The sequence below is a fragment of the Diaporthe amygdali genome (assembly GCF_026229845.1).
Source record: "Diaporthe amygdali strain CAA958 chromosome Unknown NODE_15_length_991109_cov_64_707514, whole genome shotgun sequence".
In the NCBI taxonomy this organism is placed as follows: domain Eukaryota; kingdom Fungi; phylum Ascomycota; class Sordariomycetes; order Diaporthales; family Diaporthaceae; genus Diaporthe; species Diaporthe amygdali.
In genome coordinates this window covers 945930-969993 of record NW_026517035.1, presented here as the reverse complement: position 1 = coordinate 969993, position 24064 = coordinate 945930, and the positions used below count along the sequence as shown (strand labels likewise).

Sequence of the window (24064 nt, the reverse complement as noted above, 5' to 3'; positions counted from 1 at the left end):
GGACCTCGGGATCGGGATCGCAAGGAGAACTGCATGTGCAGATGCACTGCATGTGTCAAGGCCAGTGCCATGGATCAGTGTTTGACGATGAAGATGATCGTAAGTGTGAGTCGTACAAACTCAATCTGCCAGATCTCGTCGTCCGTGACACGACAGGCGACGCATTGAGTTTTCGCTTGAGAGCTGTCAGCAGCTGCACCCGGCTGGCGATCCGAGCATGGCTTAGGTAATCTGGGGAGAAGCTGGAGTACGCCGAGTGAGCCGGGAGGTGGGGTGTGGGGGATGGGGGACTGAGGGGGGATCATATCTACTCCAGCCAAAAATCAGGCACAGACAGCAGTGTGCCTCTTCTTGGCCTATGAACGGCCGATGGTTTGACTATGGCCCACTGCGGAAACCAGCGCGGAAACGGAGAGGGGACTGCACCAGCTTTGTCGGCCAAGTCTGTCGGCCCAGGTCATCGCATCTCGCACTCTCTGCATTGGTCCGTTATAACTGGAATCCCCGCGGCTAAGCATTCTCGCGAGAGGTCAGCAATATTGCCTGCGAGCGCGTAAATGATTTACGCGCCACTGCATTTGGGATTGCAATTGAGTCGTAAATCATGTGTTCAAGGACAAAATCTGGGGAATGTCGGAAAATTGTTTTGTGCGGGGAGAGCTGTGGATGGTGTGTCTGGCTGTTTGTCTGGAAACCTTATGAGGTCTGTATCGTGTGTCTCGAGTAGGACACTACTAGGTCGATAGATACTGCAACGTCGCCCATGACAGGCCTCGACCGGGCATATATGCAAACACTATGGTTCAACATCGAATGATCCTAACACATATGTCTCGGTAATATTGTAAGGCTGCGATATGTACCGACATTTCCAGACTGCAACCACGGGTTCACTGGACGGCTACCTCGCGCCCCGAGAGCATCGCGGCGGGCCGGATCGAAGTTTACCCCCTCAGCACTTGGCCCCTGCTGAAATACCGAGCTCTTCTGCCACCCGTGGAGCATCGATGCCGCCCACCTTGCCGCGTCATACGACCCCGGACTATCAATCTTCAGAAGTCACCAAGCCGGTCCTACTTAATGCCATTGAAGCCCTCCTCGTAGTTGTAGAAAATGAAGCTAAGACTAAACTCCATCACCTTTCAAAGATCTCTCTTTGAACCAACTTCTCTGCGGCGAGTCTGCGCTCCCTGTGTAACGAACAAGACAACGTATCCTCTCTCCTCCTGCCTGCATACCTACCCACGACCACGATCTCTCCGTACCCATCTTCCCCGCGAAACCCCGCCAGTTAAGTCACATTCCGTCACAATGGCTACTACCGCCACAAACGGTGCCAGCGCCACCAGCACCGCCAACGGGGCGAACGGCCAGAACGGTGTCAAGGACAACAACAGCAAATACGACCCAAACTTCACACAACATGTCATCGAGCTGATGAGCCCCGAGACAAAGCCCAGGCACAGAGAGATCCTGACCTCGCTGATCCGCCATCTGCACGACTTCTGCAGAGAGGTTGAGCTGAAGCAGGACGAGTGGGTACTGGGCGTGAATTACGTAAATTCCATCGGCCAGGCCTACAAGAAGAACCGCAACGAGGCATGGCGGGTGTGCGACATCCTCGGTATTGAATCGTGAGCTCCCCTCCATTCTACCATACCCAATCTAGCTACCCTGTTGCGTCACTATTCCGGCAGTTCGTTCTGGCGGGCTGCCCCTCCATCCACTTCCCGGGACAGGGGGAAGGGTGAGCCAAACAGCTTAACTAATCCAACCTGAATTCTCCAGGCTCGTCGATGAAATCAACCACAAGGTCGTCACCGCCAATGGCGCCGTCCCCACATCTTCCACCATCCTCGGGCCCTTCTGGTCGCCCGAGACGCCCTTCCGCGACAATGGTGCCAGCGTAGTCCAGAACATGCCCCCGGATGGGCAGCTCACCCACTTCCACGGCGTCATCAAGGATGCTGAGACGGGCAAGGGAATTCCCAACGCCGTCTTCGACATGTGGCAGGCCAGCACCAACGGCAAATACGATGTCTTTGACCCTGAGAACCGTACGTTACACAACCAAAAACCCACGCCGCACTCGTGCATAAAACGCCCCCCAACCGCACCCGCACCCGCATCTATGCTAACCCTCGCATCCTCGTAACACAGAAACCCGCCACAACCTCCGCGGCAAGTTCCGCACCGACGCCGACGGCAAGTTCTGGTTCTACTGCCTGAAGCCGACCGAGTACGCGATCGACACGTCGGGCCCGTCGGCCGACCTGCTCAAGATCATGGGCCGGCACCCGTACCGGCCGGCGCACATCCACATGATGGTGACGCACGACGACTACGTCGGCGTCACGGCGCAGCTGTACCCGTCCGACGACCAGTACCTCGAGACCGACACGGCCTGCGCCGTCAAGCCCGACCTGCTGCTCAACTTCAAGCCCGTCACGGGCGAGAAGAACGGCGCCGTGCTCGACGTCGAGTACGACGTGCGCCTCGTGTCCAAGAAGTACAAGCCCGACAACACCATGCTGATGGAGAACGCGAACCAGAACAAGTTCTGAGTGAGGGCTTTGCTTGTTTGATTTTTGGCGTTGGGCTGGCTGGCTGTCTGTGATGGCTTTTGTATATAAAACTGAAAGTCCGCAGCTTAGGAAATCAAATACAATACCCGCACATCTATGTTACCATGCACGTGTATGAATTACCTTTTAATCACTGCGTAGGTCTTGCCGACAAAAATCGGAACAGTCATTTTGCATACGCCCGCGTTGGCACCATAATGCACGTAGTGCACCGTGGCTACGACAAGCTTCATCTGGTGGCACATGTCCAAATGGAGAAAATGATGCACGCACCAAAATATGCATCCTTCTCTCTGATCAGGCAAATGTCGAAAAGTTCTCCAAAGTGTCGCGTCCGGATCAGGCAACCAGGCGCATCTGATCCTTGTTTCCATTACGCGGTTGTAAGACTCGACTGCATGTGACGAGAAACGAACGCGAGGGGTTCGCTTGGGCCAGCCGCATCTCGATGAGGAGGCGTCGACCTCTCCTTGCACGTCATGTCACGCAATCCCTCATCAAAAGGTCCACTCTCTCTCTTATGTCACATTAAAGGAACCGACAAGTCGTACTCATAAGATAAAGTTCTGGATCATGATATGCGTGTGTATATATATATATGCATTCTCCCCGGATACCCATCCTCCAGCCAAATCAAATCAAACTCAGACGCAATGCAACCGCCCAAGCAACGCCTCATAAGAGATACCCGAGTCTCATGCCCTACATATGATTGAAAACCCCATGCAAATGCCCTCACCAACACATACCCGTTCTACACCGTCCTCTTCTCAACGATAGCCTCGCCGACAGGACCACCGCTGACAAAGCCCCCATCCGCGCCGCCGAACTCATACACCTTACGCCCGCGCAGCCACGTCTCCCGCACCCGGCCCGTGAACCGCTTGCCCTCCCACGGCGAGCACCGGTTCTTCCAGTGCATGCCGCCGCAGCCGAGCGTCCACTCCTCGGCGTCGTCGAACACGCACACGTCCGCGTCCAGCCCGGCCTTGAGCCCGCCCTTGCGGTGCGCCAGCCCCACCTGCGCGGCCGTGGCCTGCGAGCACAGGCGCACGATGTCGAGGATGGTCAGCGGCTGGCCGAGCCTCTTCGCCGTCGTGTGCAGGACCGGCAGCCCCAGCCCCACGGACGAGATGCCGCCCCACGCCGCGAAGAAGTCGCCCGCGCCCTCGCCCTCGCCCGCGGCGCGCGCGCCGGCCTTGTTGGCCTCGCCCGGCATGGTGACGTCGACGCCCGAGTCCGAGTGGATCAGCGACCCCTCGGCGACGTCCGCGACGGCGGGGTGCGGGCGCTGCAGGTGGCCCGGCAGCAGCTTCAGCTCCGGGGTGCAGGGGCTGTGGTCCGAGACGACCGTCTTGATGACGCTGTCGGCGGGGTCGTCGGCGCACAGCTCCGCCCACAGGCCGTCCTGGTTGATGCGCGACCGGATCGGCGGGCAGCACTTGTGCCTGGTGTCGCCGTCCTCGACGTCCTCGGCCGCGAGGCCCAGGTAGTGGAAGCACGTCTCGGCCGTGATGTTGATGCCGGCCTTGCGGGCCTGCTTCAGGATCGGGATGCACTCTGTCGCGGACAGGTGCACGATGTGCAGGTGCAGCTGTGGTGCCAGGTGGGCGAGCGACAGGATCTCCTCTACGGCGCAGGTCTCGAAGACGGGTGGGCGCGAGTCGAGGAAGGTGTCGTAGGCTGTCAGCTCGCCTGTGGGGGCGAGTGGTGGTTGTGATGCCTGGACGGCGTCTCCGACGCTGTCGCTGATGGGAGGGATCATCTCTGCGTGGAACATGAGGGTCGTGGGCCGCCCGGCGAGGGCGCGCATGGCGTGTTCGATATCATTGGAGGAGATGGCAGGGAACTCGTCGACCTGTAAACCGTCTTGTTAGTTCTGATCCCCTTCGTCTGCCGTGTACCACAGAGCCGTGCGATACTGCAAGCACTTACACCACTCTCGATCAGGAATCCCTTGAACCCTCTCACGCCCATTTCCACCAGTGGAACCAGCTGGTCTGCGTTGCCAGGTATTACACCACCGTAGAAGCCGACGTCAACCCAGCACTGCCCCTGGCTGGCAGCCAGTTTCTCTTCGAAGCCCCGAACAGTTGTCGTCGGCGGGATGGCATTCAAGGGCATGTCGATCACGGTCGTCACGCCCCCAGACGCCGCAGCACGGGTTCCGGTAGCAAACCCCTCCCATTCTGTCCGGCCGGGCTCGTTCAAGTGAACGTGAGCGTCGACCAGGCCCGGCAGGAGGAGCTTGGAGCCATGGTCCACGTACGTGGTTGATGGTGGGAAAGAAGAGGGCGGGACGACCTCTGGGGTTATGGAGATGATCTTCCCAGTGGAAGGGGAGACTGATATGGTTGCTGGTGACAAGATAAGGCTGTTATCGGGCAAGGTGAGCACCGCCCGTTTTGACACGAGCACAGTCAAGGGCTCAGAGGAAGATAAGGGGGTGGAAACGGTCATCTTGACGGTTGTTCAGCCCGGAAAGGTACACGATACAGTTTCAAAAAGAGGGATAGTCTGGAGATTAGGAATGAACGGTGGGATTGAGAACGGAGGAGAGCAGCGAGTCTGCCAGAATCAAGTCCTTATCAGGGGTGACAAGAGCGGGATGTGTGAGTGTGCGAGTGGGATGGTGACGGCTTATCTTGCAGTAGATAAGGCGCAAAGAGGACCACAGGACGACGGTTGTTATGCTTGGGATGGGAAGGGAAAGCAAACATGTGAGAGGCTGGCCCGACCGTTGACTCAATTTCTTGAAAGAGAGAGAGAGAGAGAGAGCAGCAGGATCACGAGGAGGACGAGTGACGAGCATGGCTCGCCCTCTCTCTCTCTCTGCTCCTGGATCCGATGCTCCCCACATGGCAGCACCTAGTACTGTGTTCTTTTTTTCCAGACCGTCGTCGCGACTTTCTCATCAGTCAGCGCCCATACCGCCAGTTTGCGGTAGCCGATCTGACTGTAGAGGTTAGCTCGACCGTGTCCCGTCTTCTAGGCCGGCCGTTCTCGTGTTTCCGCGGGCAATAAATCGCACGAAAAGCCGTCGGAAACGCTATCAGCCATGAGCCACCAGGGGCAAAGGAGCGTCCGACAAAGAGCAGCCAGCGCAGTCACCAAGGAGGACCCTGCTTTGCTTATCAAGGCCGCCTGATTGGGCCATGCCGTCTCTGCCGGCCCGCATATTCCTGGATCGGGTTAATCTGTTCGGGCTTCCCAGGCCTGAGCCGCAGGGGGCCGGCCGACTGTCGTCCTTCCGCTTTCGGAACAGCCTCGGCCTGGCGATAGCCTCACCAGTTTTGATCGAGTAACTATCGAGTAAAGATCGGGTAAAAATGGAGTAATGCGCCCCCCTGTCGTCAATGCAGCTGTTCACTCAACCTTCCGACATCTGGAGTCTTGACGCTCACCCTGCACGCCCTGCACGATTACACGACTGCACTGAGTCGGATTGCTCATCGACTTCTCGGTCTTACGTACACGGTACAGCTTGCTGCCTCATCACCTGTGCCTCTGTCTCTCGTCTTACCACCCACTGAAGCCCATGCTCAGTGACGATAGTCACACCAATTGTTGCCAGAGGTTTCATTTGATGAAGGGCACCATCCTCACACCACCATTCCCTACGCGTCTGCTCTGCCTAGTGGCAGGGCATCGACGAGGGCATCAGGCAATGCAACACAGCACAGCGCAGTCTCTGTGCCTCGCGCACGGCACCTCACCACGTCGCTGGATCGGCATTCACTGCAGAGGGGCTGGATGTTTCCAAAATCTTGACCATCGATTATAAGATTCTCAGCTAAGATCAGAGATGCCGGGCCAGTTCACGCATGCAAGTGGTTGTCTTCTGCTGCTGGGCACTATTATCAGGCGCCCCAGCCTGGAAAGCAGTTCAAGGGAGCTATGCCTGGGATCCGTCACGACGACATATCCTTTGCAGCCAGAGAGAACCACCGGCAGATCGAAAGAAAGTGGTTGCTGCATGCACACGTACTGAGAGTCTGCCGTATCTCAAACACAATATAATCTCACTTCCTTGAGGGTCTTGCGGGGACCCTCGGTTGGGAAATCAGCGATCGATCGATTGCAAGAGGCGCCAACGATCACTGCACACACCCGGACACTCTCTCCCCTCTCAAAAGAACTCGAAAATATGGACCGGGGTTTCCTACAGGCTGCAATGAGGTGAGGGCAGCAGGCCCTCCGCGATGAACCTTCTCAACGGAGTGGACAGACCTGGTTGGGCAAGGGTTCAGTCTCGCGCCATGGCCGCAGTATATCTGCCGCTGACAGGGCCGTTGCCATTACTTTTATGTTGGGCCTGAGCTCAGGGCCATGCGGACATGTTCCGCACGCGGCTCGATGTCTCACTCTTGACCCCGGCTGGATCTTGCTTGTGAGCTTCAACTGCGCGTCGCGCCTGAGACGCGCAGTATTTCTGGTCCCGGCAGCGGGTGGAATGTAATGTGAGGCCAATCGGAGCCGTGATTCAGCGGCCTTGTGCTTTCCCTTCCCGTTTGTGCGTGCGTCCCCTGGGACTCGAAGTCGAGGACAGGGGCAATGTCGTCGAAGGTTGGCTGGTCTTGAGCTCGACCACAGACCTTTCCCTCTCCGCAGTTAGGCGTCTTGCTCTTCAGAACTTCGTTTGCTTTTGGAGACGGGATCTCGTGGCAGTCTGTCATTCTGAGCTGTCACATTTGGAGGGCAGCTCTCCACACTGGGTCACATGCAGGGCGTCGTCCCCTGCATGAAATCATTTTAGGGGTCCTGAGTGCGTGCAGACACATCGACGCCTCGCGATCATGTCACCAAACTGCGGAATGTGCCCAGGCCAAGGGCATGCAGAGCGCGTAGCGAATCTCGCCTTTCCCCCTCCGCCTTTCACACCGAGGATTCAAAGAGTTTTGTCCTTTCCACTTTCCATTCTCCTTGAATCTTCAGTGGGTTTGGGCGAGTCTCAGAGGCAGTGCAGGCATCTGAACACTTCAGCTCCATGTGGATCAAGACCTATGTGGTCGGCTGTCCGCAGGTTCTCCGAATGACATCGACAATATTCGTTTGCTTTGCTTTGCATGCTTGTCCAGGCACAGTCGTCGAGTGGCAGAGGCTCCTTGGCCCGCATGTACTTCCGTCCACATTTGTTTCGTTGTTACTTTTTCTGGGAAGAAATCCTCCGTGTACTTCCGCTCTCCAGCATCAAACCAAAAACAACTTCCGCACGATGCACCAACACAATGGCGGTGAATACTATGGCTCCAATAGAATATTTTCTTTTTGAATCTCTTGTTGTGCGTGTGAGGCTGGGTTTTGTACTTGTGGGTCCTACCCCAGACAATTTCAACGGATGAAACTGTACAGTACAATGGGGAGAGGTCCCAAAGGATAAGCCAAACTCTAAATTCCCTACACTCTCGAGTGAGAGTCCTAACATCAAACCGGCCTCTGCCATCCCTGGCTGTTGTACCCCTTCCGAACCATGTGCGTTCCCTTCATCCCGCAAACTCAATTAACGCGAGTTCGGTGGTCTTCGCGTTGGCTCCCTGGCTGTGCGCCGGGGCATGGCAGAAGCGCGACGCGTTGGGCCACAGCGTTGTAAGATCTGCTTGCTGTCTGCTGCCACAAAAGATTTTATTTTCTAGACTTCTTCCCAAGCTTCGGCAAGTTCCATCAATCACCAAAGCACTACTCACCGGATCAGCATGGGCCAGCTCAAAAACCGGAAACATGCTTCGCGTCCTCCGCGTCTGGACAGACACACAGATATCCAAGCCCCAAGTGTTCGAGCAGAGCGAGTCAATGGCAAGGTCAAATACACATTGACTCCGCCAAAGGCCGGCGTCATCACCATCTTATCCGATGACGAGGATGAAAGGGAACCTAAGCCCGGACGGCAAGCTATCAAGCGAGAGCCGTCTCACAATCTACCTCGCCAGATTGGACAAGGTCGTCAGCCCTCATCGCCAGGCAGTCGACCTCGCGTCAAGCGGGGTTTTACGCCAAGCAGGCATGGGAGACAAGATATCCAAGGGCAATATTCATCTGTGCCTGCTGCCTCACATGCGAGATGGACTCAGAACCAAGGGCCATTGAGGCGGAACGAGGTCCACGGCGGATCTAGCCCCCCAGACGACTCAACTCCGCCCTCAGAGTCCGGACCTGATAGCTCCGATTCTTCAGAATCCGAAGAAGAGTCTGACTCCTCTTCGCATTCAGGTTCAAACGATGGGTCTTCATCTGGAGGTGAAGCAGGCCGAAGCTTGTACAGACCGTCTACTCCTGCTTCCAGCATCGGCTCATCAACCCCACAGACACGACGAAAAAAGCATGCCGGCACCCAAACTTCTGCCAACCCGGTAAATGGCACTCCGTCGCGGCGTTCGGCGCAAAATGGGGAATCTACTGGCTCTGGTCATGCACCGCTAGATTTCTTCATCGACCTTCCTGTGCGGCCCATACGCGGTCGGCCAGACATGGCTGCCCGATCGAGATCGCATACCTCACCAGCTGTAGTGCCAACAGCCGTCCAGGTAAGCTCATATCGCTGTTATGATTTTGTGGAGATTGAGTAGCTGAACAGCTCTATCAGGCTGATCACTCCGCTCGCTTCAACCACCACCGCCCAAACAACAGCTCTCCTGTCCTTTTGGGTTTCATGCCCATAAACCGTGGGCCCCCGCCAGGAAACGCACCTACGGAGCCGCGAGCAATGCGGACTGCTCATGTTTTCACCGATGGCAATCCTGTGCAGGCTACTCACCGGTCGAGTATCTCTAGTAATGACCCAGTGCCGTCGTCCTCTTCTCTCCCTTTTCGCAGTCTTCCACCCGCCAGGAACAAGAACCAGCAGAAGACCCAGCAAAGGCGTGGGCCGGCGCGACTAGGTCGTATCATGCAGACGGTGGAGCATCCGTCCGTAGTGGATTCGCCAGGTGCCGGGAGGCCGCTTAATCACGGCTCGCCTCCCCTTCAGTTGAGCCCGGTAACACCACTCGCATCCTCCCGCCGGACTGCACCCCCACAGTTGTCTCCTGGAGTTCTCATCACACCGCGATCCGGATCCTCCAGTCCACTGCCTACCTCTGAGGCTCGCGATGCTCTGCAGAGTGCATCACGCTCACGAAGGAAGAGACGCCGCGACGAAGCTGAAGACATGGAGTCGGCATCCAGGGCAGCAGAGTGGAAGAGGATGCTGGAGAGGATGGAGAGGCATGAGAAGGAGATGGAGCAGCAGAGAGCCCAGCTGGAGGAGGCGAAGCGACTAGTTGCCGAGCAGAGCGCTCGGATCGATGATCTCGAGCAGCAACAGCGGGTCGAGGAGCTCATGAGAGACCTCGACATGCAGACGCGGGCCGAAGAACGATCTGTTCCTCCTCCAGAGGCTGTCGCTCTGGATGTTCCTCCCCAGCGTATTTCTCACCGCCAATCTGAAAGACGGCAGAAGGTCCGAAGACACCGAAACGCATCTCGCGAGGCTCGAGCACTGCTGCAGGAGCAGGAGAGGCAAGAACAGGAGACGCAGCGACTGCAGAGACAGCGACTAGAGAGGCAACGAATGGAGCAGGAAAGACAGGAAGAGCTCGAGCTGGAGCAGCAGCTGGAACAAGAGCAGCGCCGCGAAGCCGAGCGGCAAGAGCAACGGCGCCAACGCGTGATGCGAAGGCTGCAAGATGAGCCCCAACGGGCTCCAGCCCAAAGACAACCCCAAATACGAACCCAAGCGCAGATCCAGCACCAGATCTTCACACACCCGCTATCAGGGCACAACCCGAAGCTCATCTTCGACGACGACGACCGGCCGACGGTCAGCGAGGCGACGGCGTTCCTGATGCGGCTGCCGCAGTCGTTCATCCTGGGCAAGATGCGGCAGCTGATGTCCGGGCGGGCCTTCTTCGACGTGGCGCACCCGAGCGGCGCGGCGATGGGGTGCTGGGTGGTGTCGCGGCGGGCGTCGGCGGACCTGCGCATGCGGCTGTGCGACTCGGGCGAGCTGCACAACTTCTCGTTCGCGCGGCTGGCGGTGCGCCTCTGGCACGACGAGCAGTCCATCTACAGCCTGCTGCAGCACAAGCACCACCAAAAGGCCGTCCACACCTGCCTCGTCGAGGAGTGCATGCGCCCCGACCATATTGTTGTGGAGCCCAGCGCTGCTGCTGGGGAGCGCCGGCGGTGCAAGCGCCAGGGGAGGTGCCGCGGCCATGTCACTATCCACAAGGACGGCACCAGGCAGAGGCGGAGGCCGTGTATCTTCCCTCCGCAGGGGGCCTCTATGAGGCCGTAAACGGGGGTTTAGCATGTCGTTCTATCATGCCTGTTTGCCCTCGGTTATTCGGAATTGTAGAGGTTGCAGCGAGCTTCGTGGTTGAAGTTAATGCATCTGTGTGCTCCAATAACTCCAAGCACAAATTACTTCGTAGCATACCCGCCCCGAAGTTTCTACCCCTGGTGTCATAGTTGAATTAGGATTCTTTTTCTGTGCGCACTTATCTTCAAGGATTATTTACAGTCAGCTTTGCTTGAAAATTGTCGTCAATCCTGTCGTTCTCTTCTTATCGTCTCAGTTGTCACTCCTATTGCTATTCCAGCAAAGTAGTAGAGTCTTAGGTTCAGCATCGTGGGTAGAATAAGTGTGGGCGCGTTGATTGTACTATTAAATCAATTCAGAGGACCCACAAAAGCTTGCTCTTCACTGTATTTACAGTATCGAGTAGGATACAATCTAGGGTTCAAAATATTGCTATACCTCACAAAAATCGAAGTGCTAGTAGCCAGAACTACACACGGCGGCAGTCCCTTCGAAACTTGTCTTGACTCGAGAGACACTGTCCGATATCAAACTGACGATCAGAGCATTGCATTTTTAGCAAAGGAAAATTCAGGCGTGGTGACTGGAGCCTAGACACAGACGATTCCTGTCAGCATCAACTGACGGTCAGGAGCGGCTGAAGCTGAAACTTGATGCTAACGTTGCTGGTGGGGTTTGAGCCAGCGCAGCTGTGTTGCCTAGAGCCTGCACATAAATGATTTGGGTACGCACGCCTACTCTTGATCGTCCTTGCCGCTGCAATTGACCTTTTATACGCACTGCTAGTCTATTTGACCCATACCTGCAGCCAACAAGGACAAGATCGTTGCTAAGAAGCTTACAATACCTCGTCATGTCTACCGGCGAGCCTTCCGGCAGGACCCACATCTCGAGCAACTTCAAATGGTACCTGGGAAGCAAAGCCAGAGAAGGGCGGTACGGACCGGTATTTGTAGCTCTCAGGGATGACACGGCGGAGCTGATCACAGCAGAGCAAGTAGCACTGGACGGGCTTGGTGACAGCGCGGAGAGCGTGGTGGTGCTGTTGGAATCCAAATTAGCAACCTCAAATCCGCCGGGCCTGGTTTCGTACCTGGGCTATGAGGTCAAGGAAGAACACGTCTTCATCCTGAGGGAGTATATGCCGGGCGGCACAATACGGGAATTCATCCGTAATTATGGTGCTATCCCGGAATCCCTCTCACGCTCGTTCCTTCGGCAAATCATTATCGGGCTGGAGCAGATGTACGAGCAAGGCATCACCGTCATCTTCCTCGACTCGGAAAGCGTGCTGCTGGACAACAAAGGCATTGTCAAAATCGAGGCGCCGCTGCTCGGTGTGACCACTACGGGCCAACCGCCACCGTCTACTATCCTGACGCCTCCTGAACTCAAACTTGGTCAAGAACCCACGCACAAGGCGGACGCGTGGCTACTCGGAATCATCGCAGCCGAACTACTCACAGGGAGCTGCAGCCTCGCAGAAGGCAGCGCGGCGAGCTCGGCCACTGCAAAGATTGAAGAAGTCCAGGGATCAGCAGTAGATCTCTTGGTCCCTCAAGCAAAGGCGAGCAAGCTCGATGAACAGGCATTGGATTTCATACGCCAGTGCCTCAGCGTGTGAGTACTCAGTGCCACCAACCTGTCTAAATCTGATATCTGACGTGTTTCGCAGTGATGTAAATCAGCGGCCAAACATCTCTGATCTGCTAGAGCATCCGTTCCTTAGTAGTCCGAGCTGAATGAGCAATACACTGTACAATGTGTGTACAAAGCATCACGAAAATAGATGGGTGCCTGACCAGTTTCCGCAGCAGCTATTCCAGCTCTGGGCTCGCTCTTGCTAAATTATCCAAATACCACATTAAGTTTGCCGAGAAGCTAGTGATAAGTGTTGAGAAATGCGTTTTGTTCTGGTGTACACACAAGCAATTACCGAAGCATCCCCCTTGTCTCGTAGCAAGAGTAAAACTAATTGATGTGCGCATGGCATTGTGATGTTCACGCTATCATGGAAGAGAACGACAGAACCAGGCAATGATACAAGTTGAAGTGGTCACAAATGCTTTGGATCTGACTGGTGACATGGAAATAGCTATCAACTCATTTCCAGGGAGTCTGTTATTCTCTAGGATAAAAGAAAACGTGAGAGAAAGCAAGCCAGGAAAGGCCGCAAGTCGAGAGGTGCAGGGCGAGACCAACATCAGGACGTAATGATCCCGGGGACACTACAACTTCATCAAAAACCATGTATATTCCATTTCAATTTCGCTAAGCTAATAGGTGATATCTCATCCGTTCCCGAATAGACCCCAAATTCGCCGTAAACGCCAATTGAGAAGAAGCAGACGCAATGTAAGTCTTTGACGACTTCACGTTAAAGAACAGCAAGTCGTAGCACGACCGGCCGTATCAAGGCAGCGGACAAGGAGTTATGTATCCATCATACAGCACGGTTCGCTTTCCTGCACTGACCTCTTTGGCGCGCATCTTTGCATTATCGGATGCTCAAGCAATGCCAATCAAGCACATATACCCTTTTCGACGACTCACAAACTCAGAGCAGCCTCAAACTTTTCAAGGGCAGTTCGTAATACATAGAAAAGCTCCGCCTGCGGCCATCCCCAAATCACTTCTGATCCTCAAAGGTCAGGCGCTTTCCGGGGCTGCTCTGGGCAGACCCTCCAGCTCGGTTAGGGTCCAGCCCGCGCTCGCGCATCGCCCTCTCCGCAGCCTCGCGGGCAGTAGGCGCCTGCTGGTGATGTAGGTGGTGTCGGGTATGTGCGCCATGTTGAGTCTCACGCAGGGAGCTTGTGTAACCTGGGCCAGAAACGGGAACAGGGCCAGTGTTGGTCGTGTCCACGAACGCGTCCTCGTCCGCCGTAGCGCCGGGGGTGGCTTCGGACGCCACACCATCGATGAAACGCGCGTCCCTCCTCTCTGCGGTGGGATCCTCGCGTTCCAGCCTCTCCCGCCGAGCCGCCAGTACTGCGCCTTCGCTCAAGCCGGAGCTGCTTCTCTGCAGGCCCTCCATTCCGGGCAGGGGTCGTCGCACGTAGATGGGCCCGGATATGGTGCTGTTCGCGCCCTCACCGAAGCCGACCAGGCTGGCTGAGCCGTCGTCGCTCATGTTATCTTCTTGTTCGCCCTGGCCAACGCTACGGCTGGTCAAGTCCTCGTCGACGTCCATTTCTGCATGTCCTGTGCCCACGTAGCCACTAGCTGAGTCGACCTCTGTGTCGCGCGCGAAGTTGGTATCCGTGCTCATCATGTCGATGTCCTGTTAGATCAAATACTGTCAGCATAAGCCTGAACCGCAGAGCATGCCATCCCATGATCTTGCTCAGGGGTACTTGCACTCTCAGTAGCCGATGCAGTGCCGGAGGTGGACATCTTGGTCACAGCGACGGGCTGTCCATTGGAGTCGAAGTATGCCGGGGCGCCTTGGATCAGGGGCGCGATGGGTCTGTGGGCGGATTGTGGGAAGACGGCAGAAGTGGGAGTCGTCTGGGGACTATTGCTGTTGCGAGCAGGAGCCGCGGAGCCAGCGCTGGGAGGGGAGCGCAGCTGGTTGACGTTGGAGAGACCTGCAAGGCGCGAGATCCTGTCGGCGCGCTCGGCTTCGAGGCTGCCTTGGGAGGCATGCTGCTGGTGGCCGGGGTGGTGTGTTGTCGCAGTAGCGTGACCACGGTGGCCGTCTTTAATAGCGGTAGTGGATAGAGCAGAGAGGGAGGTTGTTGTCGAGGTGGGAGTGCCGCTAGAAGTAAACAGATCAGCATTGTTTGGCTCGGTAAAGCTCTGGGTCCAGTAAAGTAGCCAGACTGTGGAGGTTCTGGGAGGAGCTCACGGCATCTCTGACGGAGTGTCCGGGTTGGAGGGAGGCTGGGGGATGTTGATGAGGGTGGGATGTGGTTGCGCCATGGCGATGGAGTCTGCGAGTGTTGATAAGTGCTGTCTTGGTTGGGCTTGTATGTTGTGTCGCGACGGAGACGAAGCGCAAGGAGGTCGTCGCGGGGATTGCGTGCGACAAAGACAACGGGTGATAGCGGCGTCCAGAGATGCTTATTGGGCGAGTGTCGTGATCTCAAACTTTCAGAGTTGCGATGTCGCACAGTCTGTGGGATGGAAAGTCGGGTGATGGATGGGTGAATGGAGTCTTTGTCCAGGAGGGCGAGACGAGGGTCCAAAGTCAGCCGTGGGTAGGCGGCTGGCTTGGGTTCAGGCTCGCAGGGCTCTCAGGTTGGTTTGCATGGATGCTTCGAGGCGGGAGCATGTTGTCGCTCCCCAGTCCCCAGTGCCCTGGACATCCCAGCGTGCTCAGCTCAGTTACGGTTGCAGTAGCCGCGATCGCAGGCCACTCAACCACTCAGGAGCAGCTCGAGGCAGCTTCAGCTTAAGCTCGCCTTGGAAACAATCGACAGGCCCGAGGGCTGTCTTGGGGCAAGCACTGGCTCGAGCCTGGCACGCCTGAGATCCGCTTTAGGCGCATCACGCGTGTGACGTATGGCCTGGGACCCCTGCGCACGCCCCCCTGCGGTCCGAGGGGCAGCCTGCCACGCCTGCTTAGCGACGTCGCTTGCCCCCACCTGCCCACTTTGCAACTCTAATAACAGGGCACAGGCCGTCCTTGGGTACCTGGGTACCTCGTCACCTTGCCTGCTGTGAAGACAAAGATGCATGGAAAGTCTGTCGCCTTCTGCCAGCAATTACCTAGATACCTATCTACCTGTTTAGACAGTCTACAGCCATCCGCCACCACCCCAATGGCTCTCAAAATGTAATCAACACCGCCTCGGCATCACCAACCAACACACTCTCCCCGGGTTTCCACGTCTCAGTCACTTCCTCCCCGACGACGAGCCCCTCCTTGCTCACGCTCCGTCCCGCAAACGTGATATCCGTCTGCTCAAAGTCCTTGACATCGCTCCCGGACGCCGTGAGCCGCCGCACGACTCCGGGCGTCTGAATCCTTTCAGGCAGCGTGACCTTGACGTATGGCCGCGTATAGTTGGCCGTAGAGTTGTACGGCTCCATGTTCAGGATGACAACCGAGTCAATGGCGTGCAACGGCGCCGTCCTGTACAGCGCGTAGGCCGTGAGCGTCTCCTCGGCGATCAGCGGGTGCACCACCTTCTTGGGCGCGCCATCGCCCGAGTAGTACGGCGAGTAGGAGCCGGGGATCGTCGGGGCCCGAGTCTCAGTCCCGTTGTGCCCTGACGGCCATTCACCGTTGCCGATGGCCGTGGCGAGCACCCACGCGCCGTAGTATGACGGCCGGACCAGGGCGCTGTGGTTAGTTGCGCCCTCGTAGGGCGCCCACAGGCTGTAGCGGTAGGGCGTGCCCATGTGGAAGTACATGCCGCCTACGGCCGAGATGTTGGACGCGATGAAGAGCGTGTAGTCCAGGTACCACAGCGCGGTGCCGAACACGTTGGAGACACCATCGCGGCCCTGGCAGGAGATAGAATTCGTCTCCCCAATGACGTAGGTGATGCCGTGGGTCTCGTCGATGAAAGGGGCCATTTGCTGGTGAGGGTAGGCGCGGTTGGCCATGTTGGTGTGGTTGAGAAGGTTCTGCCGGAGAGTGGCGATCTCCTTGGTCGAGGCGCAGTTGGAGCCGTGGTACTGAGAGAGGACCGCTTCAGTCAGGTATACTTCTCATCACCTGAGGATTGGGCAACACAGCTGGGGAAGCCAGATGTGACCAAATGACTTACATCGTGCTGCGAAGTACTTCGGATCTGCTGCTTCTTGTTGATTCCCAGGCCCAGCACCACCTCCGAGTTCCAAGGCTGGTTGATGCTCCTATTTCCACTTCCCATGAACGTGCCCATCTGGAACATCGGCTGGGCTTGCGATCCGTCTTCACTCCTGCCCCAGATGGCCTCCTCGATCAAATCAGTATACTTGAGGTACTCCTCCGTGTACAGCTCCGGCCCCCACTCGTCGCTTCGGTACCTGCCGCCCCACCGCTCCATCTCATTGCTGATCTCAAATGCGTACAACAGATCCGGCCCGAGCGCGTCCCACACGCGCTTCGCCACGTCTACCGTAGACGCGACGCCGGCGGTGCTGTTGTCGCGGTAGTTGAGGTCGTAAATGAACCGCGTCCCCTCGGGAGATGTCAGGAAGGCCTCGAACCAGGCGGGTCCAATATTGGTCAGGCTGGGCTGGTCGCTGCGCGATCCCTCGAGACCCGTATTGGTTGACCCGTTCCAGTGGTTCTCAACGGCGAGTTCCTGGCTGGCGTTGAAAATGGCTACATTGGCGGTAGAGCCGCCGGCGCGGATGATAATGGGGGATCCGGATACATTCTGGAGATTTTCCAGGAGATTATACGAGAGCTGGTTTGGTGTTCTGTAGATCGAAAGTCAGCTTGCATGTTCTTCACAAGTAATAGGGGCATCAATTGGGCGTCAAGTACGTCAGATTGCCAAAGAAGTCCGCCATGTAGGAAAACTCAATGGAGAGAGACTGCCATGACCCATCGATGGGCCGCTTGACGGAATAAAGCCGAAGCGGAACATTTGGTGACAGGTCACGACGAATGTCGGAAGAGTTGTCATGTTGTTGACTCCGGCGCTCCGTTCGTAGGGCAACACTCAGGGGAAGCAGCGCAGATACTGTTGCGAGGGATAGAGAAGGCAGCATTTTGATTCCTGTCGTCGAGCTGCCGGCTACTTCGGTGCACCTGGTTCGGTGCCATCCTAGAAGTGGATCGAGGGTGAGCCATGTTGAAGCTCTTATTTAGTGAGGCTCAAGGCTGACCTGCTGTGCCTTCCGTCCATCCTGCCGGTGAGATATTCCAGCGACAGGTCCGGACTATTTCGAATTGAGACAGGGTCTGGGGTAGTCTGGGGTTGCTTCAAGCCTCATTTCTTGGTCTAGCGGGGAACCAGACTTACATGCTGTCACGTCTCGTTGTGAAATACAGCGAGTGACAGTAACTACACTACAGTATGTCCGCCGAGAGGGGTAAAAGGATGGCGATCCGGAATGCCAAGATGTCAACATTGAACAAAATAGAGGTCCAGTAGTGTGCTGGCAAATTTACCTTAACTCAGCTCAACCGGATCAATGGAGACAGCCCACGCTGAATTTTACTTGAGTCTTGGAACAGAGAAATAAAATGCACAATTACCCCAAGGGACTATGTTAAGAAGTAAGATTTGACTAACACCGATCTGTTGTGCCGCATCTGACTTGATTGACAACTGTGATCATCCTGTTAGCGTGGCGAGTGTCTGCGGCCGAATTCGACATCACCAATTCCGGAAGTGCTGGGGCAATATCTGAATTACTGCTCGGACACACCAGCAGACCGGGTGGGGACAGGTCTTTAAAACCATAATAGGATAATCCAGCCTCCATCCTGTTCTCCGTTTAGGTCAAAGGTATGAAAAATGGTATTTTTGCAGACTCAACCAATGTGTTCTCGTGGTTTTCCCGCGTAGCCCAGCCCCATCAACTAAGCCTTTCATTCTCCCATATTGATTAGCAGCTATGTCCCCGCCGAAGTAGCATACTCATGAGCCAAGCCTTATTCGAAGACCCCGGGAGTAAAGTCGACCACCTGCACCTTGGCAACAATGCCATCAAGACTCTTGACGAATGCCAGATGGGCCGGGTCTTCATTCAAGTAATACTCCCGATCCTTTTCGTTCTCGAACTCGCTGACGAACACATGCGAGATGCCATTCTAGAAAAGCCTTAGTCAGCCATACATAAACAAGTAAACCATATCTCATTGAATCCATCAAGAACCCAGGGGTGAGAGGCTTACCTGGTGCCCCTCGGGACTGTTATCCTTTCCTCCCTTCCCCGTCTTCAAATACGGCTGCTTGGACTCTGGATGCACGCACTTATCCTTGAGAGCCAGCATTCCATCACAAACCTATCACTCCAGATCAGCAGGTGTCGGCGTGGGGAGCGAGCGAGATGGCACGCTTGACGTCGCTTACACTCTGGACGTCCTCTGGGGGAGCCAGTGGCTCGAAGGCGAACATTACAATGTGGACGATTCCCATTTTCGTCGGTCTTTGGTAGCAGTCGGTTGTGGTATGAGACTCTTCCAGGTGTGAACTGGATCATGTGGTCGCGGGTGAGAGGTGCGGCGACTGATGCGAGCCTAGTCCGGGTTAAGAGGGGGGTTGAACCAGCGTATGTCATCATCCCCCGCAGCACATCCCTCAGGTTAGACAGCCAGCAATTCAAGTGGACTTTCACTACATGAGCACACTTCACCAACTGTCGTGATACTCAGCCGAGCAACCTCAGTAGACTCTAACCCCTCGCCACGATGCTTCCCCTCAATGTCTTTTAAGTCAAAAACCACTTCTTAGGTTTCGCGGACACAGGCCTATTTGGGCTTTGGAGCAAGATTGCCAACTAATGCATGGAATCGACTACCTGATGAGAATGCGGATGAAAAACCTATACACCGCGAGTATAGCTTAAAGCGGCTGTTCCAGCTCCCTCATATCACTGCCAGAGTACACAACAGCCCACAAAATGCCTAGCATCGTCGTACTGAACATCAACGGCACTGTGGCATCCTGCAGATCCCCACCATGACCCCACCCAAACAGCCACTGGAACACGAACCACAACGAGGGCGTAAAGCTAAGTAAAATGTACACAATCACCCTGAAGGCGGATCTCTGTTCACGCGCTACAAGCCCCCAAAAGACCTCAACGTCTTGGTCCTCGCTGAACTCGGCCTCCTCGTCGACCAGCCGGTCTCGCTTTGGCATCCCGTCGAGCAGCTTGCCCGGTATGGTCTTAATAACGCAGGAACGTGCCACAAAGGCATAGTGGAGCTTGTGAGTAAGACTTTCTTCGCCGTAGCAAGCGTGGAATAGGTGATTGAACATGTGTCTCGAGACGGGCGCGTGCGGCATCGGCCGAGGGTAATAGGTATACTCTTTGTCATGCGGCGCTTCGTCATGTGGAGGAAACGAGAATCTGAATCCCGGGTCAAAGCTCTGTGGGGCGTATCGCCTGATCTGTCTGCACTGTCAGTACTTCTCGCCATCCTCGTGAAATGTTTTGCCGGTCGAGGCTAACCTTGACAAAGTCGCAGTGGCTATATACATATATCGAGAACAGCCGCCGCCATCTGCGTTTGTGATTATACTTCTCAATAATAGCCTGGAAGAAGTCGCGAGCCTTCTTCTCTGTCACATCGATCGGCGCCAGAGTGTACTTGCCAGCCTTCACCACCAGGAACACAAACGCCTTCCTTGGTGAACCAAGAGAGACAGCAGATGAGCTTGGAGACGTCGCAGCAGTGCCACTACGCAGACTTGAGCTGCCGGAAGAAGAGGAATCACCAGAATACGTGGACTGTCCTTCGGATCCACTAGTGCTTCCCGTAGCCTGGGAGCTGCTGTTGCTCAGGGAGCTGGGTGGCCTTTGTGGAGGCTCATTGCTGAGCGGATAATGCGAAGCCAGATGGCTTAACTTGGAGGCGTAGATGGATGGAACAGTCTCTTCTCTTTCTGTGCCACAGTCCTAACTGATCGTGAGCTTGGAGTACCGGGGTAGATGCTATAGAATCGCAGGAAACCACATTGGGGTTTCAATTGCTCGTTTTGCATGTCCAAGCGGTTCTCAGAGAGGACTTACACATATCCATGATATACGGGACTCCATGCCCACAGCTCTTTTCCTCGCTGTCGGTGGTTGCAGAGGCCACCACTGCCATTCCGACCGCGAACTCGCTTCCACGACGAGCTTGACCAAGTTCGAGACACGAAAGTCTTTCAGACTGCGTTCTGAACTAGAAATATGAATGGTGGGAGCCACTCCTGTTTGCGTGAAACACCACTGCAGCTCATCCAGGGTACGAAGCAAGCTGGGTTTGTTGGCTGTCACGTTTGGGTCTTCATCATCGTCCATCAGGCCCTGGTTGACGAGTTTCATGGATTCGGAAAAGAAGGTCGGGACGGCTGCATCTCGAAGAGCATTGAAAAACTGCTTGAATATTTTGCTGGAAGCGACGAATGGCCAGTTGGTGTCAATGTCGGCATCGACAATATTTGGCAGGATGTCGTCTATGATGGTCTCCAAGACCTCTTCAGACGACGATGAGAGGTATTGTCGGTAAGGGTGCCAAAGGTGAGACTGAAGCTTCTGTCTGATGTCCTCTCCGTCTTTGAGATTTCCGATGCTCCATTTGGGCGCAAAATATCGGAAAGCGTCATCACCTTGTTCTGGTGGTCCTTCAGAGGTTGTCTTGCAACACCACAGCAATGACAGCAATGTAGCGATCATGGCATCTAGCTCGGGCCAAGAGAGACACACACAAAGAACCTTGAGAGGTACGGCTATTGAAATAGTAAATAATACAAACATATAAGTCGCCAATCCAAATATGGACATCCAGGGTACTGCGTACAGCTATGTCAGCTTCAACGATAGGCTCAACGAATTCTTCATTGAGCTCACATATCCGTTCGTTGCGCAGCACATGCACTAGTAGCACCATAGGAGCTATAACAATCGCATTGATTAACGCGGATCCAAATTTATTGATGGATCCAAGGCCGACCCGAGGGCCGTTTCGGCTGTTGCTGTCTTCCTCGGCTCGGCACAGGGTTAATTTCGAGCGCTTCACGCGCTCTTTGTATGTCTGTGGTGTTTGGAACCGCGTGTTGTCTCGAATGGTGATTTTGACTGTGTCACGGTCGATGAACTTTGAACTCTGGCCACATATCAGTACTTTAATTGCCCACGAGGGGATTACTGGGCTGTCCCAGCAGGGGCTGAACTAGCCTGCGATTGTTCAAGAATAGCATCCATATTCATGCTATGCATCCTTTGTACGGCTCTGGTGGCAATATACCCGGAATAAGTCTCTAGAAACTCAGCGACGCGCAAATGACCCGGTGAGCAAGCCTCGGCTTTCAATCTGGAGCCGAAATTGCTTATTACCCTCTTGGGGTCGAATTGGTCATCTCTGAGTGATGCCAAAGGATCACTTAAAGCCTTGAATAACAGAAACTTCAGGTATTCATCACAGAGTAATAGGTCCAACATGCGCTCGGTGGTTGATCTTACACGGCTCAATAATGCGCTGGGGATGACGAGACTTCGAAGGTTCCGCTTCATGCGCTGGTATGGTTGACCTTCCCGAAAGTATGATGCCAGTTCACTAATCATGAAGATATGATGTGGGTCGTCCTCGGGGGAATAGTCACAAGAGGATGGCTCGTCTTCAGACTCAACCTGCTGATCGAGTCTCTCGGTTGACATTCCGGGGCCACCATCGTTAATACTGCCTGAGCTTATTTGCGTCCGCGGCGCCTTTTCTATGTACCTGGATGCAATAAGGCTGGATACCTTCATCGTAATGGATCGGCGAGAAATGAATGACAGTCCCTGAGTATAAAGTCGCGCTTTTGTATCGTTTTCTGATATCGGTCGTCGCTTGAGATCTCTCGCGAAACTTTGGAGGATTTTGTTGTAATTCCGCCTGAATCGCTCCGGATCGAGTACTGTCGGCGACATAGATCTTATGAATAGCTTCTCAAGCCCTCGATCCCCGACAAGGAAGTCCACATATTCCCCGACCAGAGCTTGTGTGTCGCTGTAAACAGACGACATGGAACTACCGATCGACCCAGAGTCAAATATCGAATCGTCATAAGACTGGACAGACATTGTCTCATCTACACAAAAAATACTGTCGCTGCGGGTTTCTTCTTCGTCTTCTGCGAGTTTCGCATTCTCTTTGATTTCGTTCATCAGAGGCAGTCCTGGTTCCGTCACAAGCATGGAAATGGGTTGGGATCTGTCATTATCTTCGGGAATACTTGTGCTTGCCTCGGCGCTCTGACGAAGATCCGAAGGCATACTCGAAATGTCGAAACTTGACGTGCTGTGTGAGTCCTCTTCGATAGTAAGGAGTTCCAAATACGATAGTTCTTTCGGCAGTGAACTGTCCTCCGGGTCCCCTAGAAGAAGTTTCTCCATCTCATCAATTCTGGGCGATGGATCCTGGAATAGGAGACTCGGTCGGTCTCCAATCCTCCTTCTCAGTCGGCGTGCCTTTGACCCGCTTTGGTCAAAAAAGAGGCTGTCTCGGAGATCTTCAATGTCGCTATCGCTTCTCTCACTCATTGTTCGTGTACCCCGGCTTCTCAAGCCCATTCGTACTAGTCGATGATGACGTCGAGCCTCTCGGATTTCGTTATGATACATGATGTCGTCTGCTTCGGAGTCGTCCGAGGTATCTGGCATCTCATCCAGAGACCCGAATGCAGAAATCACAGTGGTCTTTTTAGCGACATGGTGTTGAGGCTGGCCCTGCTCCGATTCGGCAGTCAAGATTTCATCGGGCTGTAGTGTGTTGCTGCGACTGCCCGAGTTATTGTCTGTGTCTGATTCCTGAACCTCCTCAATGATGATCCCATGCTGGTTCAGAAGGCTCTCTTCTTGCGGTGATAGACCGGCATTGTCCATCTCTTGCCGGGTTGAGACAGGACCAGCCTCACCCATGTCGTTGGTTCTGACCATGCGCGGGGGCTAGACTTTCCCCTGCTGCGAGAATCGTGAGACGGGTGAGTCGTAAGATGGATTACAAGGGCATCAGAGAGTCTTGCAAAGTGTCCTCCGCTCCCACAGAGATATTTGAAGCTATTTCCTTCAGTTTTTCAGTCGGCCTCAGAGGAGCGTACATGTTGAGATTCCGATGTCAAGAGTGTGCCTAAAAGGTTGCCTCACAGTGGGTCCGCTTTACTTAGGCTGACATGCAGGAAGTGGCGGAGGATTTGTGGCGCAGAGCATGCAGTGACTTGACCCAAGATCATCATTAGATTAAATGGCAGACCGGGCTCATGCGTGCTAGCCAATTGTTTTGTTGGTGATGGTGCTTCATATTAGAACTCAGTTCCGACGATACTAGCAACTAGTCGCGACGTTGTGACGAGAGATTCAGGACATGCAAGTAAATGTCTTCAATCGCATGAAAATACAACAATGATCAGATTTATGTAATTATGAATAGAGTGATATATCCGTAGCATGCCCCCGGTACATTTGCCTTGCTTGACTACTTTTGGGATCATTAGACAATGGATGTTACCGTTAAACTTGAGGGGAACCAAAAGCTCTCTTGCCGCGGCTCTTCAAGTTTGCCCAGCCACGAAAGGACGTGGGACGTAATGAAAATGCAGTTCCA

The 24064-nt window shown here is 55.0% G+C and overlaps 9 protein-coding genes across 9 annotated transcripts; 3 read left to right on the top strand and 6 right to left on the bottom strand.

Moving 5' to 3' along the window:
* Positions 1 to 1311: 1311 nt before the first annotated feature.
* J7T55_010033 (uncharacterized protein) lies at positions 1312 to 2564 on the top strand (the record flags this gene model as incomplete). The annotated part of the gene is made up of 3 exons (XM_053144010.1): positions 1312 to 1634; positions 1789 to 2057; positions 2161 to 2564. The coding sequence occupies 3 exons, from the start codon at positions 1312 to 1314 to the stop codon at positions 2562 to 2564; spliced, it is 996 nt and encodes a 331-aa protein (XP_052993551.1).
* Positions 2565 to 3339: 775 nt separating this feature from the next.
* J7T55_010032 (allantoinase) lies at positions 3340 to 5045 on the bottom strand (the record flags this gene model as incomplete). Its single annotated transcript, XM_053144009.1, has 2 exons — positions 3340 to 4443; positions 4521 to 5045. 2 exons carry the CDS (start codon positions 5043 to 5045, stop codon positions 3340 to 3342), a joined length of 1629 nt encoding a protein of 542 aa, XP_052993550.1.
* Positions 5046 to 6982: 1937 nt separating this feature from the next.
* Positions 6983 to 7261, bottom strand: J7T55_010031 (uncharacterized protein; the record flags this gene model as incomplete). The annotated part of the gene is made up of 1 exon (XM_053144007.1): positions 6983 to 7261. The coding sequence occupies one exon, from the start codon at positions 7259 to 7261 to the stop codon at positions 6983 to 6985; it is 279 nt and encodes a 92-aa protein (XP_052993549.1).
* A 1017-nt stretch (positions 7262 to 8278) lies between these two features.
* Positions 8279 to 10857, top strand: J7T55_010030 (uncharacterized protein; the record flags this gene model as incomplete). Its single annotated transcript, XM_053144006.1, has 2 exons — positions 8279 to 9106; positions 9166 to 10857. The coding sequence occupies 2 exons, from the start codon at positions 8279 to 8281 to the stop codon at positions 10855 to 10857; spliced, it is 2520 nt and encodes an 839-aa protein (XP_052993548.1).
* Positions 10858 to 11734: 877 nt separating this feature from the next.
* On the top strand, positions 11735 to 12505 carry J7T55_010029 (uncharacterized protein; the record flags this gene model as incomplete). Its single annotated transcript, XM_053144005.1, has 1 exon — positions 11735 to 12505. The coding sequence occupies one exon, from the start codon at positions 11735 to 11737 to the stop codon at positions 12503 to 12505; it is 771 nt and encodes a 256-aa protein (XP_052993547.1).
* Positions 12506 to 13510: 1005 nt separating this feature from the next.
* On the bottom strand, positions 13511 to 14802 carry J7T55_010028 (uncharacterized protein; the record flags this gene model as incomplete). The annotated part of the gene is made up of 3 exons (XM_053144004.1): positions 13511 to 14161; positions 14284 to 14638; positions 14729 to 14802. The coding sequence occupies 3 exons, from the start codon at positions 14800 to 14802 to the stop codon at positions 13511 to 13513; spliced, it is 1080 nt and encodes a 359-aa protein (XP_052993546.1).
* An 849-nt stretch (positions 14803 to 15651) lies between these two features.
* On the bottom strand, positions 15652 to 17532 carry J7T55_010027 (uncharacterized protein; the record flags this gene model as incomplete). Its single annotated transcript, XM_053144003.1, has 3 exons — positions 15652 to 16506; positions 16599 to 17238; positions 17306 to 17532. 3 exons carry the CDS (start codon positions 17530 to 17532, stop codon positions 15652 to 15654), a joined length of 1722 nt encoding a protein of 573 aa, XP_052993545.1.
* An 889-nt stretch (positions 17533 to 18421) lies between these two features.
* J7T55_010026 (uncharacterized protein) lies at positions 18422 to 18908 on the bottom strand (the record flags this gene model as incomplete). Its single annotated transcript, XM_053144002.1, has 3 exons — positions 18422 to 18580; positions 18665 to 18775; positions 18843 to 18908. The coding sequence occupies 3 exons, from the start codon at positions 18906 to 18908 to the stop codon at positions 18422 to 18424; spliced, it is 336 nt and encodes a 111-aa protein (XP_052993544.1).
* Positions 18909 to 19334: 426 nt separating this feature from the next.
* J7T55_010025 (uncharacterized protein) lies at positions 19335 to 23400 on the bottom strand (the record flags this gene model as incomplete). The annotated part of the gene is made up of 5 exons (XM_053144001.1): positions 19335 to 19886; positions 19948 to 20394; positions 20509 to 21117; positions 21281 to 21586; positions 21943 to 23400. 5 exons carry the CDS (start codon positions 23398 to 23400, stop codon positions 19335 to 19337), a joined length of 3372 nt encoding a protein of 1123 aa, XP_052993543.1.
* Positions 23401 to 24064: the final 664 nt, after the last annotated feature.